The sequence below is a fragment of the Lethenteron reissneri genome, chromosome 44 (genome assembly GCF_015708825.2).
Source record: "Lethenteron reissneri isolate LAM-NWPU_2019-01 chromosome 44, ASM1570882v1, whole genome shotgun sequence".
NCBI classification, from domain to species: Eukaryota; Metazoa; Chordata; class Hyperoartia; order Petromyzontiformes; family Petromyzontidae; genus Lethenteron; species Lethenteron reissneri.
In genome coordinates, this window is record NC_083822.1 from 6,152,964 (window position 1) to 6,178,181 (window position 25,218).

Here is a 25,218-nt window from a genome sequence, read left to right on the forward strand (position 1 = left end):
TATAGCGGCGCACACTTTGACGCTTTGTTTATATTGAACGGTTTGTTGTAGGGTTCGGATGCGGGTTTTTTGTTCGTGTTACCCGCGTTGTCCGTCAGATTTTTAAGAGAAGTTTGAATAAGTAATTGTTGAGGGGGGGGGGGGGGGCGTCATACTGATGTGAGGAGTGGAGGCGGTTTTTTAAATTATTATTCTTTTTTACCGGTCACGAGTTTGGGTGACGGAGTGTTTGTGTGTGGTATTAGGTGGTGGTGGAGGGGAATATTTGTTGTTTTTAAATACTTTTCTGTGTGTCATCGTTACCTTTAACCACATTTGTGTTTCCCTATCGCATCGTGTTCACAATTAAGCAAAGGGAACGGTAATCCCACATCAACCCCCCTTTAAACTTTATACATTACAATAGCACACAAGTCGCTTGTTTTAGTCAGAGAAGGGTTAATAATACCATTCAACTCGGTTTAAGATGCTGCTGAGTCTGGATTAAACAGTCTTTGAGTGTTTGATTCGAGACTTATCTAAAATATACTTATGTCGTTTAATGCATTCTGGTCAACCGATAGGGTTTACCCCGTATTCTTGTACAGGGAAATTGAGTTTCATGTCCATACGGCGTATAGCCGTTTCAATGCGGGCAAATGTTTTATTTGTATATTTGTTTGTGTTTCTCCCTTGTGATGGGACTTTGTATGATAAACGTTGAGATTTATAAGGGCACGGGGTGACCAATAAGGTCTGAATTTGTCTGTAATTAGGTTGGTACCAATAAGGAGTTGAGAGGTATGTTAATGCCCTGTTGAACTTTGATCTAGTTTGGGAAGACGGGGGAAATCGTGGCTTTATTCAACCGATGTATTTCAAATTTCAAACTAGAATCGGTTCTGTACAGGAACACCCTGTAAAAAATGCGAGGCTTAAATGTGTAAAAACAAATACATGGTGTAGACCAGAACAACATAACACAAATTCCTCAGCCTAAGTCTCTTAAAGACGTTTCAGCATTGCTCTTCCTGTTTGGTATGCGGATCTTGTGATACAGGAGGCACGCACATGCGCGTGTGTGTGTAAAGTGCTGATGTTGTGTTGTGCAGAATGGTGCTCAGCATGCACCATCGCACTGTGAGAAATCTTCTAGTTATCTGGACGTCGACCGAATCATTAATGAGTGCTCCCCTTGTCACCCCGACACACACAGAACTCCAGGTCGCGCTTTTTGTCTTCGAGCGGATTTAGAACCGTGGATCTCACTGATGGAGACGGCATTTCAGAAGAGGTGAGACGGAGCAGGGTTACTCTTTGGTTCTTTCGGTAGGGTTGTTGTGGTGTGTTTAATGTAACGGCCAGCATCCTCCACCATTTATACATTGAGAGAAGGCACATAAGTGATGTATTGTCCATGATAAACATTGCACTGCATTTGGGGCTAAACAGCATTGTTGCACAAGTAGTTGCAGGATGGTATTTCACAATAACTGCTTGTGTGGTGTTTTTATTATTGCTGGATACAAATACAGATTTTTATGAAAATCATCAAAAGATACATTGTGTATGTCATGGTGTGTTCTTTTTTTATAGTAACATTTTAATTATTATATTCACGTGTTAATTTTAGCCTTTTCATAGTTTTGTGTGGAGCTATTCGCAATGCCTATTGATTCATTTTCCGGGGTGCAACGATTCGCCCCCTCGCATTTCAAGGAATTGTAATGGTTCGTGGACGAGTTAAAATTATCAATAAATGTTTAATAGTGGTGATTGTAGTAGACTCACGTGGCAGAATGAGTCCTCATTGCTTTCAGCATTTACGAATTAAAAACATCACTTTGTATTACACACCTATTAGCACGGTTGGCTACGTACCGGGTGAAAGTAGTTTAACATACATACAATATTGTACGTGTATACTCAGTATTAGAATCGATGTTAATGAATTGATGCTTCGTTACAGCCCTAATTTATTAGTATTTGCATTGTGCAGGTGCTGGAATCGCAGGAGGTGTTCACCTCCCCCAGGCCCAAGGAGATCCCTCACAGTGAGAACCTCCTCTCGCAAAAATACGAGGTACCTCACATTTGGTTTGAGTACGGGTAGTGGTTGGATGGGAGACCAGCATCCATAAACCAGGTGTTGTAGGTTGCTGCAAGGCTAAATAATTTCTTGTACTCAACTAAGCTCCAACAGCTGTTCCCCACCTTCACCAATCCGGATTAACGAGCACGTTGAAGTATTAGTCAAATGACCCTCACGACTCTTCGCACGGTGTGGGGAGGCCCACATCTAGCAGTGGATTGACACAAGGGTATATGCACGAGTACATCTGACTCAGTCACCGAAGTAGCCGACACATCACAAGCCATTATAATGCCACAGACAAGTATCAATTCCACATAAATTGAAACATTTTATAAATAATTGAAAATGCTCAGATGTATATAATTTCTCTAACTACACATAACAATGGTGAATTAAACGGTTATAGTTTGTAAAATTATAATCGTGTGTTCTGGTTTGTAATGCCAATTTAGAGTAAAAAAAATCACAGGTGCTGAAATCACCAGAGGTGAAGGGAGTTCCTCAGGGCTCTGTGATTGTCTCTGTCCTCTTTCTCTGTATGTCAATAATATAGGCATCTCTAATCTGCACTCTGCCATTTTCTCTAACAAAATCTTAAATAACCGACCCCACCATTGCCTGTGCACTGCTGCTCTGGCAACAGAAAATAAACGTCGATGGAATAATCGGCGGATATGGATGTGGTAAACAAACACCTCATTGAGGACCCCATCGGAAGTACCGGGCTTCTCTCTCCCATGACAACTGTCCAGTTTGTCCTGTTATAGTTCGGCATGCAACGTAAACCACAGATTAATAACTTACACATACAATGCCATCTGTTGCAATGAAATATGCAAACCATAGACCATGCTCTTTGCACTCAGATGCCATCACTTGACTACACCTCCCCCCTCAAGACAAGTCACATGCTGTGCATGGGATGCTGGGAAACAAGTGTTGTTTCATAACTGGCCTCACTCACTGAGGATTAGTTGCCCAACCTCTCACAGACACTTGGCCGCACAGGCCTACTGTTATAGAAATTAATGGACCTCGCTAAACCGTTCTCGAATGTAACATTGGAGATGCGCGTACACCTTCCACAAACGGAAGCTCAAAGAATCGCCATACTTCGACTTTGGTGCGCCATCCATGTACATCCTGGCGGTGATACCGTGAACCATACAGTGTCTTCTGCCTTGGATTGCTTTAAACAATTTAGCATTCAACTAGAACACATTTTATAACTGTTGCTTTTCCGTCATGCTGTCGGAAAGAAGAAGAAGAGTGACATAAACCTTTTTACTGATGACGCAGCCCTGATGGCCTCCAGAAATGCCATGGATGAGTTAAAATAGCATCTACAGCAGGACTTTGATTATCTTAAATTAAAAAGACCAACGTTATATTATTCTCTGGCTGTCCCAATCCTATCTTGCCACCTCTGTACATTGTGGCTTTTGGCTCACACCTTATTGAGCAGGTTTAAATAGATGTGAAACTGTCTTTCAAAACCCACATTGACCACATGGCCACTAATATTAAACAACAAAGTTGGATTCCTTTACAGAAACAAATTCTGTATTCCACTTCTACCCATCTGAATAGAGTTAAAGCCACCATCCTGCCCATATTTGATTATTATGACACAATCTATCACTCTCAATGTTACCCTTTACACCCCCTGTAGAACTCATCATTGCAGACTGTACATTAAATCACATCTATCCCCCTTTGATAGCCAGAGACAGCATCAATGCTCTGTACTCATCCAAATAGTCCTCTTAAACAAATCCGCCAATTCCTAAAGGACGACTTACTTCATTTGACTCCATCTCATAGCCTCATAAGTTCCTCCGTTCCATTTGCTGAAACTTTGTTTAAAGGTTTTCCGTGTTGTTGCTTCATGTTTCTGGAATACCCTTGCACAGCTTGGTTCACTCCCTTCACCCCCCCCCCCTTCTTTATTTCCCTATTAGACCTAAACAAAGAGCATACTTGCATAATTTTTTTTTACTTTTAGTTTTTGTCGGTAAAGTCACGTAGGTAAAAAAAATAAGGCAGACTTAAGCGGTTGTTCTTTCGCTGTGTCTGTCCTCACCTGAAGACGGACGCTTGTGTTGCGCCCGAAAAGTCGTGATTTAATTTAGTTGTTTTCATTTAAAATTTTTTACCTACGTGACTTTACCGAAAAAAACAATGGATCCCTGCAGTCAAAAAAACTTCAAATCTAGCATACTTGCACCCTGTACCTAACCTTTTATGTATTGACATCACTATTAGACTAAAATATCAAGCTTATTTGCACGTGTGTGTTTTTTCTTGGCACCTCTGGGTCTTATTATATTTGCACCGTGTTTTTTTCATTGGCATGTGTGTCGTTTACAGCCATTAAATGCCCTGTATGTTGTGCAATATTCCTTTAATGAATGTACTAATTTTCAGCAACATTGATGTTTTTTGTCTTTTGTTTTGTTGCTGCTGTGATCACTCACCACGGATCTCTATTGTAACATATAAAATACACTTGCACATCAAATGAAGCATTACACTTCTCACTGCTTCATAAAATACATTAATGTATATCATAAACACTGAAATAAGGAGGGATTTAAATATTCATTTCCAAGGTATTTTTTTTACCAAAGTGTATTATTCTCTGGTGTGCATTGTTCACAGGTGATGTGTTTATGTTTGAATGTTTATGTATAATTAAGCAATTGGTTTACAAAACAAGTTGGGAAAGATCATGCATGTGCGTGGAATATGTAATGCTTTCCAATACATGGGGGTAGTTGTCAGGGCAAACTGTTTTTGCAGTATTTCCATTTTTTTTTACTTTTTCTTGTATCTTTTTTCGTATTGGCCAGTTCTCAACAGGGCAAGTATCTAATAGCAACACATTGTTATACTTACATGTTAGTTCATGTTGAATCATCAGTACAAGAGTGATAGTGACTCCCCATTACAGAAAGATGGGCAGACAGATGGACTGAGCTGATGCATTAATGCCTAAACTCTGTTTTGAAAGTGTTAAAAATGAATAGTTATGCAGTTTACTGGATTCGGTTGGACTATGAAAACCGAGGTTGATTGAAAGTGTGGCATTGTGCTTCATTTTTCTGCAGAGCCTTGACTATGACAACTGTGAAAATCAGCTTTTTCTGGAAGAAGAACACAACTTAGGTGTCCAAGTGAGTATTAACATAGGGCACATGAGACCTTTCAGTTTACTGGGCCGTGGAAAGTTAATCGAAGCTTTTAAGTACACTGTACCTTGTAAAGTCATAACCACAGGTTATATATGGCCTTGTAGAGTAATCTTCCGCTAGCGGTGTGTTGTTAACCATTAAGTTACATTCATGAAAGTACAGTATAGTATTGTAGTATCTTCTTGGTTCTTTCGGTAAAGTCACGTAATAAAATAATAAAAATAAAACATAATAAAATAATTCTCACGATGTTTCGGCCACAACGCAAGCAGCCGTCTTCAGGTGGAGAACAGGTCTGTCTCCTCAGACTCTGTCTCCTCGACAGACCTGTTCTCCACCTGAAAACGGCTGCTTGCGTTGTGGCCGAAACGTCGTGAGAATTATTTGATTATGTTTTATTTTTATTATTTTATTATTTTCCTTCTACGTGACTTTACCGAAAGAACCAAGAAGATGAATCCCTGCAGTCACGAAAGCTTTAAATCGAAAAGTATTGTAGTATTTAATTTAAGTGAGATGTATTTATGTATTAGTAATGCATTCTATATTTAATTTGTATTTTGCAGCAATCGAGTAAAACATGGTTTCAATTTAGCTTGTTAGTCGTTTGCACATTTACAGTAGTGGCACTTTTATTTGACTTGCTCCGAGACTGATATGACACGGAAAATTTCAACAAGATGTTAAGCCACTAATCTGATCATAAAATATTCTGACAGCCAGATTTTTTACGGAGTGGCATGCTGGTAGGTAATGTGATGACAGCAAGGTTACTAACACACCTATTAAACCCTCGTGACCCTGTGGTGTTTTTTTGTTGTTTCACAGCGTGCTAAGTTTATGGAGGCCGGCCGCTGGACGGTGTGCATGGCGATCGGCATCCTGACAGCTCTCGTAGCCTGTGTCATTGACATTGCCATCGAGCAGCTTGCAGGACTAAAATACCAAATCCTCAAACAGTGTATCCTTTGACCGTGACGAGATTAAGCTGGTGGTAGACAGGTTATCAATCCTGCCGAACTTCTATCTTCCGTTGGTAGATGCCTGTGCTTCAGTTTACAATTCATAGAAATCTTTTAGTACTCTCAGAAGTACAGATTATTTTATAGTTGGTTATAATATAATGATGGTAAACTAAAAACTGAGCATTGACCAGCATTGTGAATTATGGTCAAATTACTCCATTACCTGCAGAGCATGGAGAGACCATAATCCAACAGTGGATTGACAAAGGGATGTACATGGAATGTGAAAAAGTGTCTTCCTCTTAAATGTGTGCATTTTTATTTAAAACTTGGCTTTAAACTTATTATACTGGGAAGTACGTTTCTTGACTTCCTTTTACTGGTAAACCAAAAGCATGTGTTGAACGTTGCTTCTCAAGTTTCATTTAGTGGGAGGTCATGCTGCAGTAAGATATATAAATCAATCTCAGCCTTCTTTTAAGCTTTGTTTACGGAAAGGTGAACGCTATTCGCTTTCTGACTGACTTGCCTGTTCTGTTTCAATGTGTTTTTTTTCCTTTGAAAATTTTATTAGTGCATTTTTAAGCAAAAACAAAGGGGTGTTTTAAAAGGTTTAGGAAAGCACCGAAAAGTTAATCAGCAACTCACCCACTAAAAGGAAAAAAAACTAATTTGGGGTGTACTATGCATAAAGATAATGCTTGGAAGCCCATTGTTGAGAAATTAAGGTCTTGTTTAATGTGGGTTAAGAGTACTTACTCTTAAGTGCATTAAGAGTAAATTAATCATGAATTATCGTGTGTGGTCATCAGTGCAGCAATGATAAAATCACAAAGACCATCAAATTGGGTGTTTACGGATTGATATGAAGCCAAGATAGGTTATCTTAAAAAAGTAAAATGTGGGTTATGAAGTTTTGTTCCTGTCATTTATCCTTTTTGTTGGTCTTTCTCAAGTTAGGGTTACTTCAAAACTGACAGCTTCCCCAAATAATGTACAGTATTTATACTTCCCTATATGCTCTATGCAATAGTAATCTGTTCCAGATGTGATAAAGACCCCTGTTCACTGTGGGGAACTGTTTACCATCTGCAAAGTAGCAGCACAGTATTGCAGTGTTCACTGGTGGGGGGCACCAGTTACTTGGTGTTGTAAGCTACCAAGGCAATCTAATTTAGCAATCTAGGTTAACTTCCAAATTTGTGACTGGTGTGTGTCAGTCTGAAGCTAGCTGTGGGTTCATGCGCATGCTTTATCCTGTGTCTATTCATTTCTATAGCAGTAGGCCCGGCTGTCTGAAAGGTTGGGCTACTATCCCCAGGAAGTGTGGGCAATTACGAAACAGCACTTCTTTCTTAGCACCCCATCTACAGCATGTCACTTGTCCTCATGGGGGAGGTGTAGTCAAATGATGGCAGCTGAGTGCAAAGAGCGCATGGTCTATGGTTTGCATATTTCATTGCAAGAGAATGCATTGTGTGTGTAAGTTACTAATTTGTGGTTTATGTTGTGTGTGGAGCTATGACAGGACAAACTGGACAGGTAACTGATGTTTTTTTATTGTAGAGTTGAAGGCTCTTATTTCAACTTATCTTTTATTTGCTTCTTATAAGATATGGTTTGCAGAGGCTTAAACATTTTTTTTATTAATACAGATGGAAAGCTGTGACATTTAAAGCTAACTAGTGGTATAACTTAAAAATGTGTCCATGAGCCCACATTTTACTCTAAATTATAAAGCATGATTTAATATTTCAAATTAATGTGCTGTTGAAGTTTTATGAATTCATCACAGTTGTTAAAACACTTAAAATGTAACTTACAAGCTATTCTCACTGTGCTTGCTGTAGAGTTTCATATCTTGCCTATGAGACATAGCATGGAAATTTGAATTATTGCACGAAGGTTTTGTCTTTTTTATCCTGTGGTGGTACATGGTTCCTGACCACAAACTCAGACATTGACACATTTACAGCAGACGGAGGCCTGTCTGTCTCCATGGTGATTTGGGCAGCAATGAATGCTGTGATTGTAATGGTGGGCTCTATCTTGGTTGCTTTTGGAGAGGTAAGGCGCCTTGTCTATTTTACTATTTACACAAAACAATTGTATTCAGTTTCACAGTGGTTTGTACATGTGCAGCACTGTTTCTAAATCCCCTGCTGGATGAGGGGCTCCCTACACCAGGCAGGCAGTGAGGACTATTTCACCATACTTCACAATAGTGGATTTTGTTGCACTGCTGTATACTAACCACAAGACTTTCTGCACCTATTTTGTGGTTGATGATTATCCCATGCAATCCGTATCACGGCTCAACGTTACTTAGTTTCCGAGGTGCGGTGGAATCATGTGCATTACGGGTGATTTTGTCAGGTCACAGTGACTTAAATTGCCCATAATGCAAAGCAAGGTGGATAATCGGCAAAGTGGTTCACACACACGTCGCTATGAACCCAGCCACCTGAGATTAATCCCAGGCTGTGACGAGCAGCAGTGGCAAATAATAATCTGAACCGGTCATGAGAGGCCCCCATTGCTAACCTGCACTCACCAGTATGGTGATGTATGGTCATATAACCCTTCAGGGAGACCTTCATCCTGTTGTGGATTGAAATAGGCCTGTGAATTATACTGTTTATTATTTAAAGTCAAAGCCAAAATATTTAAAGAGTCAAGTCAATTTTACATTTTCTTGAACACGTGGCGCCTTTCTGGCACAAATCTGCCACGCAAAGGGCCATTGCATTAATGCCCGTACTCTTAAACATAAAAATAGAAAATGTATATACAATGAGAAAAATGTACAATATACACTTTAGTTAAAAATATAAAACCAAAAGCAAGTTGCGTCTGTGAGTTGTATGCAAGTGCAATGAGAAGTATTTTTAGTAGTGACTTGAATGTAGTGATGGAGACGAGTGTGCGGGTTGCTTCAGGGAGGTTGTTCCAGAGTCGTGGTGCTGCAAATAAGAAAGATCTGTTCAACCCAATGGTTTTGTTTTTTGGTTGTTGGTGATTGGAGGAGAGGAGTGTTTGGGTTGAAGAGTGAAGTGATCTGTTGTTTTGCTTGATCTGTATGAGGTTTCTGCTGCAAGGTGGAGCTTGGTTGTATGTTAATATGATTATTTTTAAGTGTATTATGTATTTGATTGGTAGCCAGTGTAAGTTTTTTTGTGGTGTAATTTTGGATAATTTCTAGAGGTAAAAAAATTGTTTCGTGGCATTATTCTGGATGATTGGAAGGCGTTGTAGCTGTGTTCGAGGAAAGAGAAGCTGGAGGTTTATCACATGGACATATTTTACTCTTTGTCACTACTGGTTATAGGTATTGGGTAACTTCCTCAGATAGTATTCATTTTGACTCAAGCAGGCTGATGACAAACGGTTCAGAATGTGCTTGTTTTGAACCAATGTTGCTCAAATTATTTACTTCCTGAAGGCCTTGTGGCTGATGGAATGAGTAACATTTACTATTATGATAGACTTTTACGTAGAGGGACATATATGAAGGAGACAATGTCTTCTTATTTATTTTGTGGCTTATATTCTCCACAATGATGCTGATAATTATTTGGTGTCCTCAAACAGTAACTAGCGCAGGGAAGTATGCTTGAGCAATGAAGAAAGTCATTAACTGACAAACTAACACCACAGTACATCTTCCATTTTTCAACAGCCCGTGGCAGCAGGGAGTGGCATCCCTCAAATCAAATGCTACCTCAATGGAGTGAAGATCCCACATGTGGTCAGACTAAAGGTGCTTCTTGATGAATGTTGTATCTGGACAATGCTGATTTCACATCAACCACTTAATCTTATACAACTTAACTGTCACCTTAGGTTTTAAGAATTGCACACATTTCCTGCATACCGGGCCATTATCTAACCAGTAACTTAATTTAAAATGGGCCATGTCTTGATTCATTGAGCCTACGCCACCCACGGTCTACCACAAGGAAACGGCCTGTAAGTGATATGTATCTGTCACTGTAAGCGTCTTAGTCACTAATCTGGTAGAAGAGGGAGATATGTTTGATCTGGCAACAACACTAATTTTATCACGCTCCATCACCGATTGTCTTTCAAGTAGTTTTGGGCATACAGTCAATGCATACAGTCCTATTGTGAAACAAGTTTGGCAACAAATGTGTGGTCCGTCAAACCTATTTGAAAGTCAAGTCAAATTAGACCCTCGATAAGGAAAAGCTTCCATACTCCTGCTCTAGATGTTCGTTGGACACAATAGAGTAGCCAAGTGGTTTTGTTGGTGTTGGTCTAGCTGGTGGTGTGGATGCAATGTGTCTGTGTGCACTGCTGCAGACACTGGTGGTGAAAGTCCTAGGAGTCATCTGCTCTGTGGCTGGGGGTCTTGCTGTTGGTAAGGTACGTTGTTTGGCCTCAAAGGAACCAACGGTTTCTCTTCAAGTTCTGACCTGCCTGGCATCGCATTTCATATTCGGTAACATGTGCGTGTTGTGCGTTTAATTCGAGGAAAGCGCTGTATATGGTTGTTATTTCTCTCATTGCAATGTATTTCTCCCACTGTGCCTTTGATCACTTCCTCAACCAGGAAGGGCCAATGATCCACTCGGGTGCCGTGATAGCAGCAGGGGTCTCTCAGGGTCGCTCCACAACATTGAAGAAGGACTTCAAGGTGAGCCACACATTTCCTTTGGGTGCACAGTCGTATAACACATTCCAGTTATATGTCAAAAAAACATTGAGTGTTGCCTCGACAGAAAACTGCAGTGTAACGAGGAGCTTAGTTTGGCTGGTGTTTGTAGTCATTTTAATAAATTATTATTTATAATGCACTTCTCATGCAATACATTTCTGGGCACCAGAAAAAGGGGAATTATAGATAATTATTTGGTGAGAAAGTGACTGCAGACCAAATGCAAATTTCGAAAACAAAATCTAGACACTATAAAAAAGTAAAATCACAATCATTTATAAACACTGTTTTATAATTGTGCATTCATGAACACAAAAAGTGTGAACCTATATAATTGTTAATTTACCGATGCATACGGTTTCCTCATCAGGTCTTGGAGTACTTTCGACGAGATACAGAGAAACGGGACTTTGTATCGGCTGGTGCAGCTGCTGGAGTGTCAGCTGCTTTTGGCGCGCCCGTGGGTGAGCTCTCTCACCACGCATTCACTACTTAGCCCCCGACTTCCTCGTTCGTTTCCTCTTTGTTTTTCACCGTCTATTTTGGTTCACCGGTGGTTTCCAGTAAGCCAGATTTCTTTGCATGCAGGTGGTGTTCTCTTCAGTCTGGAAGAGGGGGCTTCCTTCTGGAATCAATACCTCACCTGGAGAATTGTAAGCTATGCAAGGGCTGCACTTAAGGGAATATCCTCTTGCTGGATTTGTGTCTGCTATTTTTTTAGTTTTCCCCACGGTGATATTTGTATTGTAGGTGAATGTTGACGTGTTTTTCTGAGCATACCTAAAACCCATTGATACAGACAATCGCTTATGCACCACTTCTACTTTGCGAGTGCATCTGCATGACGCAACGATATTGAGAGCCACTCTTGATTCGATGAGTCCCTGTGGCAACGTCTGTTGATTGTAAGAATATATATTTGCCTGTCATAACACAAACAAGAGTAACAACTTCTTTCACATGTCCAGCTCCTCACGAGTTGTGCTTGTTGTGTGTGTGTTGTGTGGTCTGCCCCCCTCCAACCCCCCCCAGTTCTTTGCCTCGGTCATATCCACGTTCACGCTGAACTTTGTCTTGAGTTGGTACCATAACCACCTGGGCGAGCTGTCCTACCCTGGTCTCATCAACTTTGGAGCATTCGAATCCACGGTTAGACATGCCCTCACAATTACTCAACTACAGGATTGTACCTTTCTGAGAAATGTTGTTTACTGTATGACCTTTGTATAGATCAACGTTTCACAACCTGTGGTCCTCAGACCACTGGTGGTCTGCAAGGCCATGGGAATTGGTAAAATGGACTAATCCAAATGTGATTTCTTTTGCAAAACACGGTATATTTTGGTTTAACACTCAAATTATGAATGTTGTGGATTTTTTCTCCAATACACCAGTGTGTACTGTACTAGTTACGAATTGGCATGTTCTGTTTACGTGACACACCTTACAAATTCTCTGTGTCGGGTGGGAGCGGGTTTAACGACACATTTATATTTATGCGATCTAACCCAAAAAACCTGTATTATGGACCCTATGTTTTGCTAAATGGTGGTCCAGCAAGCATTTTTTTAGAGTTGAAAATGGTCCGTGGGTCCAGAATGTTTGGGAACCATTGCTACAGAACATTGGGGCATTAGTCTGTTAAAATTAGCAATGTCATGGTTTGTTGATTCATCAACTACAATCGTTTTTAACTTTCACAGCACACACATCGAGTGTGCATGTAAGGCTGGACGATTGATTATGTATGCAACTTATAAGCAAACTATACACTAATCTGATGTTGAGGCTTCTTGAGTAAACAAAACTGTACACATTTTAAGGAGAAACAAATAAGAATAAGCAAATGAGAATTATAGTCATGATCTTTTAAAGTATCAAATTGTGACTGAATCTTGATAATGAATTGAATCGTGGTGGGTTAGGAGTTGAATGGCTACATGTCTTGCAAAAAACTGATAAAATACATTAAAATACAGATAATGAGAAGACACTTGCATTTCCTGAAATTTCATGGCAGATCGCCAAGATTCATATTGGTACAGCAAAACAATGCCATGCTCTGTATGCCCTACTGAGTTAAACGGGTGGTGGTAATACACAGTGACAAATTCTAGCCAGATTTCTCGTTTACTGGTCCCTGAAAGACCAGAGCCGGGGCTTCCCATGACACGTGACCCAATCTCTCTCTCAGCTATAAAGTACTCCACAGGGAAAATCCAACAAAGACCCCCTGAAGGGTTCACAAGCAAATATGCACAAGTAAATCCGGCCCCCATCTGTCAGTGAGTGATAAAAACGGCCTGCACAGCAGCTGAGGGGCAGTAAACTTAGGCCACACACAAATTCAAAGGCAGCAGCCTTGACTTCTTACCTCCCCAGTGCTGACATGTATACCATAGCACCACCAAGCCCATATTGTCCCAACCATATGCTATTGGAACACAAATTGGAGGCTAGACCAGGCTTGCAAGATATACTCTTTGGTTCCTTCGGTAAAGTCACGTAGAAAGAGAAAATAAACAATTAAATAATAGCATACGACGTTTCGATTGCAACACAAGCAATCATCATCAAGTACAAATGAAAGAGAAAACAAACCTAGTAAACTTAGAACGTAATCAACCAGGTAGGGTGTTGACTGTTGTTTTAGCCGACTATCTGTGTTGTGTTGCATTATATTTCTAAGTATACTAGGTTTGTTTTCTCTTTCATTTGTACCTGATGATTATTGCTTGTGTTGCAATCGAAACGTCGTATGCAATTATTTAATTTATTATTTTCTCTTTCTACCTGATTTTACCGAAAGAACCAAAGAGTAATTCCTGCAGTCGCGAAAGCGCCAAATCAAGTTTGCAAGATATACTCTGTCTACACACAAAACGGCCGGGTGGTTCAGTGGTAGAGGGAGTGGCTCACAATCAGAAAGCAGCAAGTTCATATCTTGGGGGCGGGGGGGGGGGGTGACTCAGCCCATCATCCTCCGAAGTCGATAGAATGAGTACCACTTTGTGGGGAACTCCAAAGTGGTCATGCTATGGAGAGACTAGACCCTGTCAGAGGGAAGTATAATTTCCACCACTGGCCCAGGGCTGTAAACAAGAGGTGAGCACCAATGCCTCAATCCTAATTTAAGAAGGAAATCACTTTTACTCTTGACACAACAATTAAAAAGTGAGCAATTTATTCTGATGACATTTCCATTGTAACCTCTTCGTGTGTATGTGTGTGTTTCCCCCCCCCCCTATAGGGCATTGCGTACTACATTTATGAAATTCCCTTATTTCTGATCATGGGTGTCTTTGGTAAGGCATAATCATATCTGTGCATGTCATTAAGTTGCTAGTTTTAACCAGGATAGAGTTCTTGTAAGCAAATCTATGCATCTATACTAATTAGCTAAATAACAATAGCATTTTAAAGATCAGTGGACAAATATTTACTTCCAAAATGTCTTGTATTTTTGTAATTTACATTGTCTCAATGCACACTGCACATTAAACTGCAGCTGTTGACTGAATACATTAAACTGCCAAATCTAAATGTATGCCACTAAACCTTTGTAGGATGGTATGTCAGGTGTAAACTATCTCCCCGTGTTCCTCTGCAGGAGGTCTTTTGGGAGCCTTGTTCAATTTCCTCAACTATTGGCTGACAGTTCTCAGGATCCGGTAAGGTGGTGTTCTGATACATCGACACTCTCAGTGCGGTTAAGGCCCAATCACATTAAATTACTAACTGCAGGCTCTATGCTTTCATGGCATGCTGTACATAGTTGATATCTGAATATATCGGATTGATTGTTACATGTGTTATTCGATATTGTCTGGTGGCCCTACACTGAGGAAAGGCAGATGCTCACCATTCCACAGCATCTGTACATACTGATCAGATGACATGCTGTGTAGAATTTAGCTTGCCATCAATATTAAATAGCACAGCAGCACAAGGCCCTTGTTTATTTTGGTAATGCTACAAATGCTTGTGTATATGTGCACACTGGTAGTATGGTTAGGATGGTTTTTGTGGCCTTTTTTGTGAAGGTCACATGGAGGTTACACCCAAAATTCCCTTAATCTACTTGATCCTAGACCTCAGAAGCGAAGCAAACTTGAGCCTGGATATTACTTGGAAGGGTGACTACCATTGCATTTCCAGGTGTTGTAGGCATTGAGGTTGTGAGGTGGCTGGGAGATGGCAGTGCTGAGTGTTACCCCTCGTATGAGTTGGGTTTTCTCCAGGTTATCCCTCGTTTCCTCCAAAGTTGCCAACACAAATGGATACACAACTCAATGCAGTAACCCTCTTAAATGTTAAAGGCTTTATACTCAGCGAGACTCTGTTGGGTAAATGTTTTTACATGCATTCATTTTTTATTTACTTAGGTTTTCTTAAGAATTGGATCAACCGGAACTCAAATCCTTCCCATGTGTGCATAGCTACATTAAATATCGACTGGACTGCGTTTTTTTGCATTATGGCAGAGTACATGCTTCACAGACCACGTACTATACTGCAGATGAGAAACCCAGTCATTAAAAAGTGGATATATCATATATCCCCGGGTAGAACATTTGTTGAGATCACCGAGAACATTCTTCCCTCTTTGGGGTGGAAAATAATTATTTAATTTCTTGTTCTCCTGAGCCTCTGTTGCATGTAGCAGTCCAAGGGCATGTGTTTTTTTCCCCTTTTTTGAGACTCCTTACTGGAATAATACTACCATCACATGTGTTTAGTTCATACCATTCATCTTCATTTCCATTTAATAAGTGAAAGAAGTCAAATTCTTTCGACAAATTCTAGTGGATGAGATCTATTTTTTGCAGCCGTGAAAAAGAAGAAACTTTTAAAGTATCGGAAGCCTGCTTTGTTTGGCACATTTGAATAAGGAGAAAAGCCTGTGAAACTAATCAGGCAGTGGTTGCATGCACACACACGCTAAACGCATTTAGAGGTTCGTATATCCAAAACAAGGGTATAAAGTGCACTTGCACACTATGCTTCTGGCTTTTGTTGGTTGTGTTCATAATTGCAGATAATTACTGAAAATAATTATTGATTTGCACACTTCACGTCTGTCCTTTTGGTTGTGGGAAAAGGGGCGATCATTGATTGTGGCGATTACTACAAAGGTCTGATAGTAATGTTACGTGAATTTGAAGCCAAACATATTTTTCTCAGTGCCATGGCGATATTACCAATGACGATGTGGATAAAAAATGGTTAAAGTAATAGGTATGGTACAGGATTCTTGTTAAATCAGCCAAATTAGTTGACAGAAAATCCTGCAATTTTTGGGTATTTAAAAAAAACTAATTGTGGCAGAATAGCTTTTTACAAATGCATTCCAACTAAGGTAATCTCCGTTTGTAGCCAGAGCGTGCTATAATGCTTTTAAAGATGATCCAATATGAAACAGTGTACTGTAAATTAGTGTTCCTATTAGGGACTTACCCGATTGCAAACCAGCCAAAATGATAACAGGGTTACCCAATACTTGGATATACAAACCAGAGCAAAATGACTTCACATGTTTTACCTTGACACCTACCCATCAACCTACGTACTGCAAATTAGATACTTCTGTTGTAAAACGCTTTTTGGGAAACTTTTACATAATTCATGTATGTGCACGATTTTTTGGAACTTGTTTAACAAGTTAGATGTTTTGACTGCACAGCCTCCAGTGGAAAGCATGGCTCTGAGCTTGCGCTTTGTTGTTTGTTGGCTGTCGTTCAGGTACATTCATCGGCCTGCGCAGCAGGTGTTGGAGGCCATGCTGGTGGCAACCGTCACAGCCGTTGTCTCCTTCACCATGATATACTTCTCCAACGACTGCCAGCCTCTTGGCGAGGACAAGAGCGCGGACTACACCTTGCAGGTACGCATATATTCCTGTCTCTCTTTCGGCTGTTCGCTGCCTTTCTAATTGCCATGCCATGCTATTCCACAAGTGGGCAATATTGATTAATGACTGAGCACCGCATGGGTTCATGCATGCCTGTCTGCAGACAGTTACCTGTTTGCAAGTGTTCACTTGTACATGTGAAGCGTTTAGACTTTTGCTAGAAAACTCATTCATAACGGTTCCCAAAGGTACATGGTGATTGTGGTGGTAGTGATGATGCAAATTATATTCAAGGATCCATCGGTTCATCCTTGGTAATTAATTGTTTTGCTCACAATGCAGTATTAAATTGTGCATTTAAGAATCGATGAGTTAAAATACATTTGTGGTTCTACCACTAGATTTTATATATATCATACTACAATAAAATAATTCAATTCAATCAAATCAATTCAATTTACAATCCTTTGTCAATCCACTTCTGGCTCAAGACATCTCCATGTTGTCAGTCATGGGGTTGCTGACCATACTGAAACACGAGTCAGTGTGGGTTGGTGAAGGGGGGTGCGCAGAACTCGTACAGATATCACTTGCCCCTGGTGTTAACTGTGACCGGGAATATAACTCTGTGGTGACATTGTTCATAGCACAAGGTATCAACCACTGTTCCATCCCAATAGATTCATACCATTATATATTTCAACATGCATTACGATAGCAATAGAGCAATTTATTCATGATTTCAATTATGACACTTCATCTAGTCATTGAGACATGTGGATCGTTGGCTGGCTTGGTCTTTGTCCCACTGAGCCACACAACGGCATCTATTTCTCTTCCACAGTTATTCTGCAATGACGGGGAGTACAACTCAATGGCGACGACCTTCTTCAACACCCCAGAGAAAAGCGTCCGTAGCCTGTTCCACGACCCCCCTGGTCTGTACAACTCACTCCACCATTGCAGACATAGCCTTCTTATTTATTTCTCCCACATGATATCATGTCACGTGTTTTTTTTTTCAAATACTTACCACTTATACTTTTCTGTGTGCTCTTTCTGTGATAAACACTTATCTTGAGCAGAACGTTACATCTGGGATTGTATAAGTCATGGTATGGAATGATAAGATACGATGATGTGTATTGTGTAACGTTTATGAAAATTAGTATTTAGTTAGCGCTGCATTGTTTGAATGCAGGGCTTCTTTTCAGCTGGGTCTATCTGGGTTGGCGACCTAGAAAATATTTCTGCACCTGTCGCCACATTTAGTAGACCTCTTGCTATGGCTGTGGTTACCAGTCACGTGCTTACTCGAGTCTACCAGCAACCCGGAAAATATTCAGTGAGATGTAGTAAGCCCTGTGTAAAAAAACATTTTGGTGAGGTGTCTTGGTAACAGCACCACTGGCAATGGTGACTAAAACACAGTGGCCAATTACTAAAAATGCAAATCGGTGAAAAATTACCATGTTGGCAATGGTTGTACTTGAAACGCCATAACTGCACACCCAATAAGATGCCACAAACAGAGAGAGAGTAAGCTACACATGTTGGTGGAAGGTAATTTAAGTTGGTGGATTCCTCCATTCTGGCAGAGTAAATGGAAAACGCATAACACAGAGTGCTCCTTCAGGCTCTTTAATTCCCCTCCAACCTGTGAATTGCACCCAGAGCCTCACTTCTGTCTTTTGTTAGCACTACTTTATATATCTTGCTACAGCTCTGATTGAAAAGAAACCAGTGGTGGCTGGGTGGCACAATAGGTCCGAATGCTGAGCTGGCATCGTACCTGGGTTCGAATCCAGAAGCGGGTGATGGGAAAGTGTATCCCTATATTGTGTGGGCCAGACGTCATTGAAAGGGATTTCAAAGGTAGCTCTGATATCCGCTTCCGTGGACCATTATCTAACACGAATGAGTTTCAGTGTTCTGTGAGAGATCTCTGAATGGGTACTGATTCTCATTATGTGATTCTGATAGCACAATTGGGATAACATTTGGGGAAAATTACCAAAAAAAACAAAGAAAAAATAACGCCTGCTGTGTTTGCGACATTGTTCCTTCTGTGGGCGACAGGCACATACAACCCAGTGACTCTGGGCCTTTTCTGCCTGAGCTACTTCCTGGTGGCATGCTGGACGTACGGCCTCGCCGTGTCCAGTGGCGTGTTCATCCCCTCACTGCTGCTGGGTGCAGCGTGGGGCCGTCTCTTTGGCATCTTCCTGTCCTATATGAGCAAAGGCGTGAGTACGCATGCGCCTGACGACGTGGGGCATAGAGTTGGGTCTCTGCTGTTTTGTGATGGTCGACCTGTCGTGATGTGTCTTGTGATGTGACCGGCTGTTTGGTTCAGTGGACTAATTTTGTGTTGGAATTGCTGAGAACCTGCCTTTAAATCCAGGTTTCAGCTGCTATTGCTTAAACTGGGTTCTCAAGTGTAGGAAGTTAATGGCTTAAAAAAAAATCATATTTCGTTTTGCACACTTTGGCTGAATTTAATTGCCATTTAATGAATAATCTTCAGGGTATAATAGAGATATGCTGCCTGCACTGTGAATTCGGGCTTTTTGATGGGACATGTCATCTTTCAGGGACTTTTTCTGGCATCGGAGATTTCTTTGTCTCTTGTCATAGCACGAGTAAACTTGGATTGTTACGGAGAAAAAGTTAAGTGGTATTGCTTGGGGGTACCTTGACTATATTTCACCATGATGGTCTGTCTGAATTGGTGAAGGGGGTGCCCAGGAATTGTTCAGATATTGCTCGCCACTGATGTTAACCTTGTCCAGGAATCTTACTCAAGCTGCCAAGCCGTACCACTGCTGCACCCCATTATAGTTGTGTGGATATGCTTTTTTAAAATTCCTACCCCGAGTATATTTTTACTCGGTTTAAATGCAGTTGCGTGTACGTGGGGGACATTGCCATAAATCAAATGTTTGTGTCATGTGCATGTCTATTGACAGCGAAATTTTCATTATGCTTCGCTACTCAGCTGTAACAAGTTGCTTTACCGACGTGACACATTAGCACGACTTGAAAGGCAAAAGGCATCAGCTGGATTGTTCAAAAAGCACTGCCCTCAATAAGACAGCTGTGTTTTACCTCCACAGGCATGGGCTGACCCGGGGAAGTATGCCCTCATGGGAGCTGCTGCACAGCTGGGTAAGGGAAACCATCCAAGCTCTTGGCATCTCCTTTGCATCACTCGGATCGGAAACGTGCGTCTGGACAACGGCCTGAAGTGCACGCCACTGTGCTTCACTCATCGCAGTGCAACACAATGGTGCTAATTCGAGTTGGTTCTTTGATATCTTTCAAGATTAATGGGAATTCAATTGTTATGCAGAGAGAACAGCCTGGATGATATGTTCACACATTCTATATTTTACTCCCCAGCATCATTTTATCTTTGCTGTGCTCTTAAGGCCATCTGACACTGGCACGCGCAATGTCTCCCAATTTGTATCACAAGCGTGAAAACCCTAAAAGTCGTGCCCGGATATGTTTATTTTTAACCCTGCATGCCCTGTTCAAAGCATGCAATTATAAACACAGCCCTTTGTATGGCCCTGTTAATATTGATTGCCTTCAAAAATGCTGTGCAAGTCGCCCAGCTTTCATTCAGCCCAAAGGGACAAGAGTGTGCTTTTAACGTTAATGGAAAAGTGAATTTGACATGGCATATTTGTTTTGCGAAAAAAAACTGATGCTGTGTTGTTCAGATACATCTTGGAGAATAAGTTTTCCAACTCTCCTTTTGGAGTGTATTGTGAATATTAATGAAAGCATTCGCAATGGTCATTTTATGCAAGCCAGTAAAAGCATATGGGAGGTATTTATTTATTGGCTGTGCTCTTTCATGCATAACACCACTCCATAGGGATGTTCAAGTTTCACGTTTACAAGGTGCTCCTAAAATAAGACGGGAAATACGCAGGCCTATGATGTTATTTGAAATAAACAATAATTAAAAAGTCAAAATGTTTTCTCACTCACTTGAAAATGGGGCAACATTTGTCTCCATTGGTGTAATTCTACATTCCTATTTCTGTGTTAAGGATAAAGACATTGGTGATCATTGCCTTCCATTTAGCTCTGTCCGTGATATTGCATTCCTATCACAGGACCAATATATGTGTTTGTATTTTCCATCGTGTGTGTGTGTGTATGAATGTGTGTTATTCTGTGCGTAGGGAGCAGTAGCGCAGTGGTTAAAGCACTATGCTACGAACCCAGTCACCCGAGTTCGATTCCCGCTGACAGCTAACACCATTGACGGTTATCTGAATAAGTTCTCGGCCTTCCCTAGGTAGACTTAGCCTCAAATAAGTTCCTGGTGCGGTGTGTAAACATCACTACTTGGGGTGTGGTGCTGGCCATCCATCTCCTCGTCTGCCGTGCTGGCCTTCATAGGTGCTCGCTAACAGCACTTGCCCCAAAATTCTGCTTTGGCCCTAGGGGGATCTTTGTTATTCTGTGTGTAGGTTCTGTCATGCACATATGGGTCAACGCATATTTATTTTTCCGTGTGTCTTTGTATTCATCGGTGCCTTTGGCTGTGGGTACCGTTGAACAGGTGGCATTGTGCGGATGACCCTGAGCCTCACTGTCATCCTGGTGGAGGCGACGGGGAACGTGAGCTACGGTCTGCCCATCATGCTCGTGCTCATGATGGCCAAGTGGGTCGGGGACTTCTGCTTTGAGGTGTGCTGTGAAATATTTTCTGGGTTAGCCTTTTATTGATTACTTTGCTGCTTGAACAGGGCTCAGTATGGAACAACTCAGAAGATTAGCCGAAGGGAGAGCCCAGTGGCATAGGCTAGTCGATTTTGGCGGCCAACCATCGGGTCAAGGAAGGCTAGAAATAAAAAGGAAACTCATTTATTCTCCTGAGATGGAGAATAGATTTTTTTTGCCATTGTAGTGCATGTTGGGTGAGTAGCTCCAGCAGGGGGTGTCTGTGAACTTGCAGGTTTTTATGCATGGTAACCACCTATCCAAGCACTTTGCAGGCTCAACTCTGCATAGCTTTCTGAGATCTGATGCAATTGAGCACATTCCGGGTGATTTGGCTATAGGCAAACCGTTTTATTTTTTACACACAAGTTCAATGCATGTATCATGCTGCGAAGAATGTATTGAAATTAATGAATGGTTACACACCTCTCTTTCGGTTGAGTACATTTTAAGGAAACCATGGCCAGGAGCACATACTAATTCTCACTAATCCTGTCTGCAGGGTTTGTACGACATCCATATCAAGTTACAGAGTGTGCCGTTCATGGGCTGGGAGCCACCCGCAACATCTCACAGCCTCACGGCGAGGTTAGTCGATCACCCCGTTGGATGTGGTTTCTTCTCCCACTCATCAAATCGATCGTCGCTATTGTATTTGGAAATGGGATTTGTTGAACAGTGTTTATATAAAATTGCGTGCTTGTTAGTGGTCGCAATTTTAAAGTAATTTTATCGTAACTATTGAGCTGACTGGGTGGTTCAGAGTTCAGAGCATTGATCTGGTACTGCCGAGATTCTTTACTTAACAGGGTTTTCAAGTGAAGTAAGTTGATGGTCTCAGGCCGGTCCCCAATTCATGGATACTTTCTCTCATGACACAACATTGACATGACATGGCAAGCACAATCAATATAATATTGGGGGAAAATTATGAAAAATGTGAACATGTTATGTAATTTTTCGATTTAAAGCTTTCGTGACTGCATGGATTCATATTCTTGGTTCTTTCGGTAAAGTCACGTCGCTGTCTTTCCGACAGCCCTTTTCTTCACCTGAGGACGGCTGTTTGCGTTGTGGCCGAAATGTCGTGAGAATTTAATCTTATTATGTTAGATTTTTATTATTTTATTATTTCCCTTCTACATGACTTTACCGAAAGAACAAAGAATATGTTATGTCATAACAAAGACATGCAGAGTGAGCCAGTTCTTCTCCTGTCTCAAAAATAACAGTATTTAAATGAGAAGTTTATTTTTTTTAGCACATCTGTTAAGACAGTCTGCGGTCTCTTACGTTGCTTAGAGGCTGTGTTGTGTGCATACAAGCGAAGCTCTGTCTGGCTTGGTATTCATGCAGGAAGGAAGCGCCATCTATGTGATGTCCCCTGTGCTTTTGTTACACAAAAGCCAAGTACATATGGATTTACAGCTACTGGCAGGGGCACTGGTTAGTTTTGTGCCCAGTAACTTATCTTGAAGCGCTGAATTTTTGCCAATAGTTTATAGAAGTTGTTGGCAGTGGGGATGTGCTCTTGTATTAAATTTGGTGTGTGATGATGCTGTTCATCGTCCTCATGTGTTGTGTTATCATTCGTCTGATTGAACATTACTTCTAATACAACCGGTGAAGGAATTTATATATTCAGTGTTCCTTCTAGATATCTTGGTCCCAAATGATCTGCTTGGAGGCAGGTTCTCGGTTCAGGTTCTGCCATTTTGTCCGATCTGGCACATTCCTCTTCATTTTGGCATAAGGAACCCCTTTCTTCAAGTTGTTGAGAAGCATCTTCCTTTTTTCCTTCTTGGCAATCTCCCCGAAGCCCATCTAGAGCTTCCTTCAGAAAGTCTTCACACCTGACAATATGGCAAATCAAATTCTTTAGCTGTTGAATTGTCAAAATTAGACTTCTGTCCCCTTGAAGCTTGCCCTACACTTTTGGTTACTCTTTCATTCAGTTCAACTGATTTTCTCTGTCCGATACCATACCCACATCTGAAAATGTTTTTTTCTTCTAACCTCTTCCTTTCAGTGTCCATGTCTGCTGAATATTAAACTTTCCTTCATTAGAATGTTTTTGTAAGCATCTTCAATTCTAACACGTAGGCTTTCGCGACCAATATTATAAAAAAAAATTGTTAATGTTGTGGTTTTACTCTTCAACACACCGGTGGACTAAAGTAGTGAACTATTTGTCTTTTGTCAACGTGACACTTTTTTACTGATTGGCCGTGTCGGGTGGTGGAGGGTTACGACACATTTATAAATAACGCCATCTAACCCAAAAACGTTTATTATGAATCTTCAATTCTGTACTCATCATTGTTATCTGTAGCCCTTTTTCTTACTTAATGCTGTTGTATCCAAGGCAATCCTTCCTCTGATAGCCTTTTAGTATCTGCCCTCTTCAAGAAAGGCCATCCTAATAGCAGTTGTCTCGACTGCACTCATGCATCATGTTCCTCATGCATACCTCATTTCTTTAGAGCTGCTTTTTGTGTTTACTTGTCCTTCCGTCCACCGATGACCATGGTTGGTTATGTACGGTGCGAGAGAAGTTCAATGTACATACATACATATCTTTTTGCATTCACCTCTCATTCCTCCTCTACTCTGTGTTTCACTCGGTTACGATGTGATCTTATGAGGAGAGAGGATTTCCGGTCGTGGCAGACATTACGAACCTGCACTTCCTAGCGTGGTAAAGTATTGTCAAACAACCGCCAGTTCTGACATGATGTGGGGGTTGTTGCAGTGGCTTCGCAAAGGGTTGCATATTATTATAATAAATTGTTATTTCCATGCTTATCCATATGTTCCACTCTGCAGGCATTCTCATCTCACATATGTTCCTTGCACACCTGATGTCTTTACCAATGCCTCCTGCCCTATTAATGTGTGTTGCTGCTGCTGCTGCTGCGTATAGCGAGGTGATGAGTCACCCGGTGGTCTGTTTCAAGCGCTTTGAGCAAGTGGGCCGCATCGTGGACATCCTCAGCGACAACACGGCAAACCACAATGGCTTCCCCATAGTGGAGGAGGGAGAAGACGTGGTCAACGTCAACGAGGTGATGACTTTTTTTGTTTCTCAACCAAGAATCTTGTGGATCCATTTGCGACGCAGAAACTTTATTTACGACGCATTTTCCGACATGACTCCGAACACATTTGAGTCAGTCTGGTTTCCGATGTGACTTGGCGTGGAGCTTTTGTTATTCTTAATGGTTTTTGTGGAATTTTACCTATTAAACCCTGTTAAATATGGCCGATAAAAGGAAAACATAGGCAAGTGATGTTTATACTGATTCTACTGTCTGGGAAAATAGGGTCTGATTTACGGTGATCCAGTTTACGATGGGGTTTCCAAGAACGCATTGGGGACTCGCCTGTATACAAAACATTTTAAATCTTGACTTAAAGGTTTCGTGACTGCAGGAATTCATACTCTTTGGGTCTCTCGGTAAAGTCACACCGAAAGACCCAAATAGTACAAACACATATTATTTTGCATTGCTCCTTAATGTGCACTCCCCGCTTAGCAGGAAGGCACCGATACTGGAGAAGATTTGCATGATTAAATGATAAATTTCATGACTGCGGTTTATTAAATATCTATTATACTACCAATGTAACAAATGCTCTTACATGTGGAAGGTTCCAGGAATGCGTCCACGCTGGTTTATTGATGGGAATTGGCTGTTTTTGTTCACAAATGT

At 41.0% G+C, this 25,218-nt stretch overlaps 1 protein-coding gene across 3 annotated transcripts in view; it reads left to right on the plus strand.

Annotated features, from left to right (window-relative positions):
- Window positions 1-25,218, plus strand: part of CLCN7 (chloride voltage-gated channel 7) — a 33,124-nt gene that overhangs the window by 314 nt on the left and 7,592 nt on the right. For all 3 annotated transcript variants that reach the window (XR_009756428.1, XM_061570121.1, XM_061570122.1), the window contains exons 2-21: window positions 1,196-1,273; window positions 1,979-2,062; window positions 5,185-5,250; window positions 6,097-6,229; window positions 8,191-8,300; window positions 9,913-9,993; window positions 10,557-10,619; window positions 10,807-10,890; window positions 11,282-11,375; window positions 11,500-11,564; window positions 11,944-12,060; window positions 14,162-14,216; window positions 14,522-14,582; window positions 16,654-16,795; window positions 17,607-17,700; window positions 18,842-19,008; window positions 19,879-19,930; window positions 21,345-21,472; window positions 22,008-22,093; window positions 24,429-24,570. Coding sequence is in view for 2 of the 3 variants with exons in the window: in XM_061570121.1 (XP_061426105.1) it covers window positions 1,196-1,273; window positions 1,979-2,062; window positions 5,185-5,250; window positions 6,097-6,229; window positions 8,191-8,300; window positions 9,913-9,993; window positions 10,557-10,619; window positions 10,807-10,890; window positions 11,282-11,375; window positions 11,500-11,564; window positions 11,944-12,060; window positions 14,162-14,216; window positions 14,522-14,582; window positions 16,654-16,795; window positions 17,607-17,700; window positions 18,842-19,008; window positions 19,879-19,930; window positions 21,345-21,472; window positions 22,008-22,093; window positions 24,429-24,570 (1,902 nt within the window). In the remaining variant the exon portion in view is untranslated. The remainder of the gene's footprint in view (window positions 1-1,195; window positions 1,274-1,978; window positions 2,063-5,184; window positions 5,251-6,096; window positions 6,230-8,190; window positions 8,301-9,912; window positions 9,994-10,556; window positions 10,620-10,806; window positions 10,891-11,281; window positions 11,376-11,499; window positions 11,565-11,943; window positions 12,061-14,161; window positions 14,217-14,521; window positions 14,583-16,653; window positions 16,796-17,606; window positions 17,701-18,841; window positions 19,009-19,878; window positions 19,931-21,344; window positions 21,473-22,007; window positions 22,094-24,428; window positions 24,571-25,218) is intronic.